Source organism: Rhinopithecus roxellana, chromosome 5, assembly GCF_007565055.1.
Source record: "Rhinopithecus roxellana isolate Shanxi Qingling chromosome 5, ASM756505v1, whole genome shotgun sequence".
In the NCBI taxonomy this organism is placed as follows: domain Eukaryota; kingdom Metazoa; phylum Chordata; class Mammalia; order Primates; family Cercopithecidae; genus Rhinopithecus; species Rhinopithecus roxellana.
Window position 1 is genome coordinate 73,881,593 of NC_044553.1, and position 9,912 is coordinate 73,891,504.

Here is a 9,912-nt window from a genome sequence, read left to right on the forward strand (position 1 = left end):
GTCCTCGGCGTTCACCCAGAGAGAGACGAGATCAGCAACCACTGCCTCTCCCCTGCCAGACCTTGTCGGGCTCATGGGAAGCACATGGGTCAGTGTACTAGGGATTCCTGGCGCCTCAAGGGTTCAAGCAACCCTCACACCAGTAAAGGCGGCCCTGCCTAGCACAGGCAGGACGCGGAGGTGGAGAGTTGCGGGGCGCCATGCAGCCGCCAGAGGACGCAAGTGCCTCAAGTCCCCGCGCGATGGCGTCCCCCGGACCAGGAAGGAAAGGTGGTCCGCCTGCGAGCAGAAGCGGACCCGGCCAAGGAGCCCACAGGGAGAGCAGGGCGCCGCCTCACCCCCGAGCCGTCGGGCTCCGCTTCCGGCCCACCTGTCCCTCCCTGCCTACCAACCCAAGGGCCTCACCCAAATCTGCGCTCGCGGGGTGACCTCGACGCCCGGGCGGGGACCGAGGGCACTCTGAGCTCTGCGCCCAGCTCCAAGACCCACTCCGGCTCCAAGGCGGAGGCCAGGTCTTCAGAGAGGAACGACTGAAGCCTAGGGGTAGCCCGCTTCAACCCTGGCAGGCGCGAAACAATGGCCCCAGGGGCTGCGGGCGCCGCGGCGGGCGCGGAGGAGCAGGGGCGCCCGGGCGCTGGAAGCCCCGCCCCTCGGCCGGCGCCCTGACAACGCGGGCGGGCTGGGCTGCACCGCCTGCTCCCCGCCCCTCGGCCGCCCGCACCGGGCGGGGCCCGGGCCAGAGCGCCGCCGCCGCCGCTGCTGCAGCAGCCGCTGCTCTGCAGAGTGGTGGCCGGGGCCGGGGTGCCCTCCCTCCCACCTTCTCCCGCCATGAGCCAGGGAAGTCCGGGGGACTGGGCACCCCTCGATCCCACCCCCGGACCCCCAGCATCCCCCAACCCCTTCGTGCATGAGTTACATCTCTCCCGCCTCCAGAGGGTTAAGGTAATGTGTAGGGAGCGGGCGTCGGAAGGACCCGTGGGGATAGAAAATGGGGCCGTTTGAGCCCTGGCAAAGGTGGGCTTGGGGATCCATGAGAAGGAGATGGCTGAGAGGCTTGCGGAGCTGGAGTCCGAGGTTGCGCACGTGGGGGCGGCCGCGGGTGGGCAAGGAGCCCTGGAGAGGACGCTGCGGGCTTGTGCGATAGACAAGCTCGAAGGTGTGGAAGAACTGAGTAGGTGGGGATGGAGGACTGCAGGGGACCCTAGGGTTGGAGAGATGAAGGACGCTGGGGAATGCGGATTACATTCTGCAGAGCCTGATGGCTAGGATGGAGTTAGAGGCTACGGGAAGCCGGGGGTGGGGGCGGGGGCGGGCCGAGTGTTCCTCCGAGGCATGACTTAGAGGGAAGACGTTTCTGGGCCGGGAGCCTGCGACCTTGGGCCCTTTCCTACACTCCCTCTTCCCACTCCCTCCAACCCCTCTCCACCCCGCACTGCAGCACCTCCCGGTGGGGGCAGGGAGGCTGAGAGGGAGGTTGGCTACAGGAAGTGGAGGGCCGCGCCAGCCTAGGGGAACTGGGAGGTGGTGTGGGGAGGGAGTGTCCAAGGTTTCTGCTGTCATCACCTCCCCGGAGGCAGGCTCCAGGGGCTAGGTTTACCTGCTTCTTCCCCAAGGCAGCCTATGGAGTCACTCTGGTTCCTGGCAACCTCTCCCATGCGGAGTGGGGCCGAGCTCCTGTCTCCCGTATCCCCCAGTACTATAGGATTGCTGTTGAGCAGTGTTAGAAACTGACCTCGGGCCTGAAAACTGGACCTCTCGCTGCTTACAACCCTCTGCCTCCTAGGCCCAAAGTGGGAAGATCTGTGCACCTGGTTTCTGTTGGGCATAGGAGCTATTTATGGAATAAGATGTGGGGGAGGAGGACCTATCTCTAACCTACTGTACATCAAGCACAGCGCCCTGCACTTTCGCATGCATTCTTATTAAATCCTCTAACTGCTAGATGCGTTTTATGACGTTTGGTTTTATAAGTGGGGTAGGGAACAACTGAAAGACAGGAAATAAGGCCCTTGATGCCATTCATCTTTTATCCTCTTGCCCTCATTGGTATCTTCATCCCACCTTGGGTCCCAGTCCCCTCTCCTGTTCCCACACCACCTGTCACATGCAAGGGATGATGGCTGTTTGCTCCTGCGTCTGTGCTTTGTGGGAGAGGGATGCTGCGGAGGGAGCATATCCAAGCTCTGAAGTGGCGTTCTCTCCCACCCTTTGCAGTTCTGCCTCCTGGGGGCATTGTTGGCCCCCATCCGAGTGCTTCTGGCCTTTATCGTCCTCTTTCTCCTCTGGCCCTTTGCCTGGCTGCAAGTGGCCGGTCTCAGTGAGGAGCAGCTTCAGGAGCCAATTACAGGATGGAGGAAGTAAGTGGGCCATCAGCCCCCAGAGACCCTACTTCTCTTCCCTGCTGTCTATTCTGCTCCCTCTTTAAGAAGAAAAGGGAGGATTCTGAAACTATTCTGTCTAGCTTGGGTAGATGAGATGAGTCAGCCAAGCTCAGACGTGGTTCCCAGACCTCACCTCTAACTAATGTGCCCTGATATGTCCCAAAGTGGCCAGAGACCTTGGCCCCTTGGTCACATCCTATTTAAGGGTAAAAGAGGGGTGCCCTACTTTCCCGGTGCCTGAACCTGGGGGCGGGTGAGGGTTAGAACCACTGCTTCTGCTGATACCCAGCCTTGCCCTGGCAGGACTGTGTGCCACAATGGGGTGCTAGGCCTGAGCCGCCTGCTCTTTTTCCTGCTGGGCTTCCTCCGGATTCGGGTTCGCGGCCAGCGAGCCTCTCGCCTTCAAGCACCTGTCCTTGTTGCTGCCCCACACTCCACTTTCTTTGACCCCATTGTTCTGCTGCCCTGTGACCTGCCCAAAGTTGTGTCCCGAGCTGAGAACCTTTCCGTTCCTGTCATTGGAGGTGAGAGAGTTCAAAGCAGGTGAAGGGGCAGGGTGACAACTCTGGGCAAAAAAAGTCAGGAATGAAGACACTGGAGAGAACTGGCCTCAAAGTGGGGAGGGACTCTTGGCAAGTGAAATATGAATTAATACCATTAGTCAACCAGTCTTAGATTCTGAGGGCTGGGACAGAGAGGTGTTGGAGGGAGTTCTGGTCAGTGCTCTAAAAGGACAACTACTATAAAGGGATTGTCCCAGGGCAAAGAGATAACAGGCCAGGCGCCGTGACTCACGTCTGTAATCCCAGCACTTTGGGAGGCCGAGGCGGGCGGATCACCTGAGGTCGGGAGTTCGAGACCAGCCCGACCAACATGGAGAAACCCCCGCCTCTACTAAAAATACAAAAAAATTAGCCAGGCGTGGTAGCCCATGCTTGTAATCCCTGCTCCTTGGGAGGCTGAGGCAGGAGAATCGCTTGAACTCAGGAGGCGGAGATCAGCCATTGCACTCCAGCCTAGGCAACAAAAGCGAAACTCTGTGTCAAAACAAAACAGAAAAAAGAGAGATAGCAGAAACTTCTCACACTGTTGAGGAAGTGGAGGCTGCAGATGTTACTGCCCCTGGGTAGGAATGAAGTGATTCCTCTTTGTATCCTTCCCAACCCCAGCCCTTCTTCGGTTCAACCAAGCCATCCTAGTATCCCGGCATGACCCGGCTTCTCGCCGCAGAGTGGTGGAGGAGGTCCGAAGGCGGGCCACTTCAGGAGGCAAGTGGCCGCAGGTGGGTAAGGGTCTCAAGACGATCTTCTCACTTGCCATTTGCTCCTCAACAGGCTTCCCTTTCCTCTCTCCTCAGTCTTCTTCAGCCTTCTTCACCTCATACTGCTCTTTTCCCCCAGGTGCTATTCTTTCCCGAGGGCACCTGTTCCAACAAGAAGGCGTTGCTTAAGTTCAAACCAGGTGAATACAATGATAATGGGTGATGGGCTGTAGGAAAAAGAAGTTCCAGATTTGGGGAGGGACTCTGAAGTAACCCAGGAAGTGGAAGGGTGGGAGGGATGGGAGAGGAAGGGAGACAGGGGGCCTCCTAGCTAATGCTGACAAGTTGGGGAGTCAGAGAGAAAATTATCAATGAGTGGAGCAAAGCCGTGTCTCATTTGAGAACTGTCCCAGACCTTCATACCTCATGCCCTCTGGCTACTTCGGTGTACTAACCTCTGCCTTGTGGGGGTGGGGGTGGAAATGGGATTTAGGAGCCTTCATCGCAGGGGTGCCTGTGCAGCCTGTCCTCATCCGCTACCCCAACAGTCTGGTGAGTCTTAGTCCAAGAAAGAGTGGAAAGGGAGAGCACAAATCCACCCCAAATGGAAATAAGTGAAAACTGTTGGTACTGTGATGGCATGTGCACTGGGGGTGTGACTAGAGGTGGGATCAGGCCCTCTGCTCGAAGGTGATTGGCCAGTTCCACGGGGAAAAACATAATGCTCTTATGCCCTTACCTCTGTTTCTCCCATAGGACACCACCAGCTGGGCATGGAGGGGTCCTGGAGTGTGAGTTCTGGTATTTTTGGGGTGAGGGTGGGGAGCAGGGTCCCTCAGAGGATTCCTGACCCATCTTCCAATCTCCAGACAAGGTGAATGGCCCTTCTTCATCTGAGGACTGAGGGGACTCTAGAGGAGACACCACTTCCCCCCGAGGTCCCCATATAATCTGGCTGTGCTTAGATTAGCTGTCCCGCCGAAATTGTTCCTGCTGTAATTACGGCTCCAATGCACTTATTTTCCCATGTTTCTGTGATTTTCTCCCTCGATTATCCCTTCTTGAGAACCCTCACCATCAGGCATGCCTCTTGCCTTTTTCTCTTCCATTACTCAAACCTCGCCTTGCCTACAGTTCTTCCTCTGGCATATCCATGCAGCTCTGCTCTCTTTCTCTACCGCGTTTCTGGCCCTTCCTTGTGTCTCCCAACTGCATATTCACCCGCCTGACTGTATGTCTAGGAGTCCATCCCTATATCAACAGGCAGAACTTTTCCCACTCCCCACCTGGGTTGGGGAAGGGGAGTGGGGTGTGGGAGCTGGGGAAGGAGCGCATAGTTAGAGATGGGTGAGCATCGAAATCTCTCTGCTCTTAGACTCCAAGTCCTCTGGCTCACAGCCTCTCAGCCCTGCAGCATTGTGGATGTGGAGGTATGGCTCCCATGGGTGGGGTGGGCGAATGTGCATCTCACACTCCTGAAACCTTGGGAAAAGAGGGTGGGAGCGGTCACACCTCACTCTGAGGTTCTGATAAGAATTGTGTGTGTCTGTGTTTCAGTTCCTTCCTGTGTATCACCCCAGCCCTGAGGAGAGCAGGGACCCCACCCTCTATGCCAACAATGTTCAGAGGGTCATGGCTCAGTGAGTGCCCCACAAAGTATTTCCTGGAGCAGTTGCACAGGGCAAAGGAGCCACCAGGGGGTGGAGGGGGGGCGAGGTTTTTAGGCATTGATTGTGGAGCAGGCAGTGGGAAGGGCTCTTAAACAGCTGAGACAGAGGAGGGGAGATTTAAAGGGGCCTGATCTACTCCTCCAGTCAACTTGCCAGGGTCAGGAACCAACCCTCAGAAGTTTCTCTGCTTCCTTCCCCTCCATCCCATCCCTCTTCATCCTGTAGGGCTCTGGGCATTCCAGCCACCGAATGTGAGTTCGTAGGGAGCTTGCCTGTGATTGTGGTGGGCCGGCTGAAGGTGGCGTTGGAGCCACAGCTCTGGGAACTGGGAAAAGTGCTTCGGAAGGCTGGGTAAGTGGTTTTGAAAATGAGGGTGTGAGCAGTGTCACAGAGAGAGAGAGGGAGAGACAGAGAATAAGAAGGAGAGAAGTGAGAAGCAGGAAGGAAAATCTTAAAAATGAAAAAATCTGGAAAGAAAGATAATGGAGGCCGGGCGCGGTGGCTCAAGCCTGTAATCCCAGCACTTTGGGAGGCCGAGACGGGCGGATCACGAAGTCAGGAGATCAAGACCATCCTGGCTAACACAGTGAAACCCCGTCTCTACTAAAAAATACAAAAAAAAAAAAAAAAACTAGCCGGGCGTGGTGGCGGGCGCCTGTAGTCCCAGCTACTCGGGAGGCTGAGGCAGGAGAATGGCGTAAACCCGGGAGGCGGAGCTTGCAGTGAGCTGAGATCCGGCCACTGCACTCCAGCCTGGGCGACACAGCGAGACTCTGTCTCAAAAAAAAAAAAAAAAAAAAAAAAGAAAGATAATGGAGTAAATAAAAGGAAGCAGGGAATAAATGGAAGGATATGTAATAACGCAGGTGAAAAAAGTAAGAAGGGCTCTCAAGGGACTGTGAGTCAGTACATCTTAGAAAACCAGCAGCTGAACCTGTGCTGGTAGAACTCTTGGTACTGGGGCTGAAGTCCTGCTCGATGGTGTGTCCAGAAGGAAACTGAGACAGCTCTCTGCCTTCAACACTTCCATTGTAGGCTGTCCCCTGGCTATGTGGACGCTGGGGCAGAGCCAGGCCGGAGTCGAATGATCAGCCAGGAAGAGTTTGCCAGGCAACTACAGCTCTCTGATCCTCAGACGGTGGCTGGTGCCTTTGGCTACTTCCAGCAGGTAAAGGAGCTGGAACAAAGAGCAGAGCAGAACTGAGGCTTCCTTCCAGGCTGCCATGTTCCTAGTGGCCATATCCGTCCCTCACAGTTTGGAGTCCTCAGTGTGTGTTCTAACAGCTGTTGTTAGATGGCCATCCCCTGAAATCCACTGGAGATTCATTTTTTAATCAAGCATTAAGAGCAATGTTATCATCATTATGAGGACGAACAAGGCAGAAATGATCAGTGAGGACTATAAATTTCTGAAACCACTTGAGGGAGTGGCAAAGGTGGGGAATCACAAGACCTTGTGGGGCGCTGGGTGAGGGTCTTTGAAGAAGAGCCATGAAGGTTACGTGGGAGGATGACACGTAGAAGCAACAACACTGGACAGTTAGATGGTTGAGAGCTCGAGACCCAGATATATCTGTAGGACTTGGGCAGATTATTTTAAATATCCTATAGCTTCTCTAGAGGAATTTTCTCAAGATTCTTAGCAAGCCGTGTATTTCTCAAGATTTAACCAAGTTCCCCGGTCAACTTACAAAAATCCTAAAAGATTGTTAATGCTTATGAACAACCAATAGGGGTCCCAAGGAGCTTTTTGATCTGAGATACAGAATGTGACCCTCAACATCCTCTGAAGGGACAGAGTGACCACGTGCCTAGATTCCTTAGATTGAGGCAGACTGTCCCTGAAAAGAGCTTCCCCCACTTGGCCTGTAGCAGAGCAGAAGCAAAAATTCAGATGCCGTGGTCTCCCATGGAGCTGGTACAGCAGGCACGCTCCTTGCGTTTTTCATAAAGTATGCCTGTGGCCCCCTTTCAATCTGTTGGACCAGTTCCTCTGCATAGGCTGAGTCAGAGAGAACCAGTTTGTCTAGCCTGGGGACCAGGACTGCCGTCCGCTGGCATGTCAGAACCTTCATGGCAGCTTCAGCGTTCCTGAGGGGTTCCCTTACATTCCTAGGAGATTCCTTTATGGGAAGACTTTGTCACCAGGTGACCTGAGAGAAATTCCCGTGATCCTAAAGAGTTTGGGGCTCACAGTTCCAAGGGGAGCAATCACAGGGATCACCCCTATTATTTGCTGAGAAGAGGGAGGAGTCAAAATCCAAAGAGCAGGAAGAGGGGTGCAGGGTCCCCGCATTGCCCTGGTTTCTTTTTCACTCTAGGATACCAAGGGTTTGGTGGACTTCCGAGATGTGGCCCTTGCGCTAGCAGCTCTGGATGGGGGCAGGAGCCTGGAAGAGCTGACTCGTCTGGCCTTTGAGGTACTGGGGAGTCGCAGGGCGGGGGTGTGCTTAGTGGTTATGCTCACCCCACTCCAGGAGGCCTGTTTTGGTATGCTGTTCCCAGCAGCTTCTAGATGTAGGCACTTGGTATCCAACCGAGTACCACAGTGCCTAAAACTGCAGACCCCCAGCCTCTATGTTGAGACCTAGCTGGGAACGAGAAGAAGGAAGAAGAAGGAAAAAGCTATAAAGTCTACAGTTCTGCAGAAAGGGCACTGAGGGGCAGGGAAGGCTTGTGCACCACCCTTTTGGAAGAGGAGGAGCCTGTCAGGCCAGTCTGTGGGGCAGGGTGAGGCCATGGCACGAGGGGAGAACTTGACTCACATTTCTTTCTCTCCCAAGCTCTTTGCTGAAGAGCAAGCAGAGGGGCCCAACCGCCTGCTGTGCAAAGACGGCTTCGGCACCATCCTGCACCTGCTGCTGGGTTCACCCCGCCCTGCCGCCGCAGCTTTGCATGCTGAGCTGTGCCAGGCAGGACCCAGCCGAGGCCTGTCCCTCTGTGAGTCTCTGCCTTCTCAGCCCCGCACGGGCACTTGGGGCACCGCCAGCATCCAGGAAAGTGCTGGGCTGGGAGGGAACAAGGGTTAGTGACCAGCGCTGGAGATCAGAACCTGTGAGAAGTGAGGCTGGGAGGAACAGGCTGGAAAGGAAGAGAGGACATAAACCTGGATTTGAGAAGTTAAACACAGTAGAGGGACAAGATGTTTTAGTTCTGAGAAAAGAGCCGGGGGATTCTCTTCTCATTCTTACATCTTTTCACTTTTCCACATCTCTTACTTGTCCAGGTCAGTTCCAGAACTTCTCCCTCCATGACCCACTCTATGGGAAGCTCTTCAGCACCTACCTGCGCCCCCCACACACCTCTCGAGGCACCTCCCAGACACCAAAGGCCTCATCCCCAGGCAGCCCCACTGCTCTGGCCAACGGGACTGTGCAAGCACCCAAGCAGAAGGGAGACTGAGCGCCTCAGCCTCTCGCCCCCTCCTCCTCAGGGCAGCGCCAGGGGTCTCCCCTATGCCTCAGCCCCATCTCTGCCCCTGTTTGAATTTTGTTATTGTTGTTTGTTTTTTTTTTTTCTAAGTTGATTTTAATTTTTTGTTTGGTTGATTTTTTTTTTTTTTTTGTAAAAAACTATTTTATATATAAATATAAATCTATATCTATTAAAAAAAAAAGGCAGTCCAGTCACATTGATGTTATCATTACTTGGGAAGGAAAGGGATGGATGGGTGTAGGGCGTCTGTTGGAAGATCCTGAAGGTTCCCAAGGTTCGTCCTCTTGGCCATAGCTGGGTGAATCTTCCTCACTATCAGATGGACAGGCCTCCTTCCTGTACAGAAATCATACTGAGGTTCCACATCCTCCCTCCTGCTGTCATCTCCTATATGTACATTTTAACAGACCGCGAACCTCTTTTCAGCGCATTCCCTCTTGTTCTGTCCTCATTAGAGATTAAAAAATAGCTTGCTACCATTCCATATTTAATAATCCTACTGAGACTTGATTCCATCGCCCCTAGTGGAAGCAAGGAGCTGTGTCAGTAAGGAACCAGCCTCCTCCCTGCAGGTCAGACCAGCCACACAGGAGGGTTTCTCTGCCACAGGATGAGTAAGGACACTGAAGTCCTTTCTGTCCAGCCTCTTTTCAAGGAAGAAAACAAGACCCCCTAGAGACACAATTATGGACAATTAGAATTAGGCCGGGCATGGTAGCTCATGCCTGTAATCCCAGCACTCTGGGAGGTTGGGGCAGGCAGATGGCTTGAGCTCAGGAGTTCAAGACCAGCCTGGATGATGTGGTAAAACCCCACAAAAATTAGCTGGACATGCTGGTGCACACCTGTAGTCCCAGCTACTTGGGAGGCTAAGATGGGAGGATTGTCTAAGCCCAGGAGGTTGAGGCTGCAATGAGCCATCACTACGCCACTGCACTCTGTAGTTGAGGCTACAGAACGAGACCCTGTCTCAAAAAAAGAAAATTAGATCTCTTTCTCAGAGATCTAACAGGTAGAAAAGCATCTTTCTATCTATAGACTTAAAGGGAGGCAGATAATTATAAGATGCCCAGATAAGCCTTCCTGACACCAAGTCCAGGCTTGTGAAGAGGGGTTGTATAAAGTGATCATTGGAGATTCCTCAGTTTGGGGACCTACCACAGCC

At 54.2% G+C, this 9,912-nt stretch overlaps 1 protein-coding gene across 2 annotated transcripts; it reads left to right on the top strand.

Moving 5' to 3' along the window:
• Positions 1-722: 722 nt before the first annotated feature.
• LPCAT4 (lysophosphatidylcholine acyltransferase 4) lies at positions 723-8,941 on the top strand. 2 transcript variants are annotated; one of them, XM_030931183.1, is made up of 14 exons: positions 723-942; positions 2,215-2,357; positions 2,685-2,905; positions 3,551-3,663; positions 3,782-3,842; positions 4,136-4,194; positions 4,399-4,433; positions 5,018-5,072; positions 5,200-5,282; positions 5,538-5,663; positions 6,348-6,480; positions 7,634-7,732; positions 8,096-8,252; positions 8,539-8,941. In XM_030931183.1, exons 1-14 carry the CDS (start codon positions 829-831, stop codon positions 8,712-8,714), a joined length of 1,575 nt encoding a protein of 524 aa, XP_030787043.1. In that variant the 5' UTR covers positions 723-828; the 3' UTR covers positions 8,715-8,941. The 2 variants fall into 2 exon arrangements, with proteins under 2 accessions (XP_030787043.1, XP_030787044.1); XM_030931184.1 differs by lacking the exon at positions 2,685-2,905 and having other exon boundaries at positions 783-942.
• Positions 8,942-9,912: the final 971 nt, after the last annotated feature.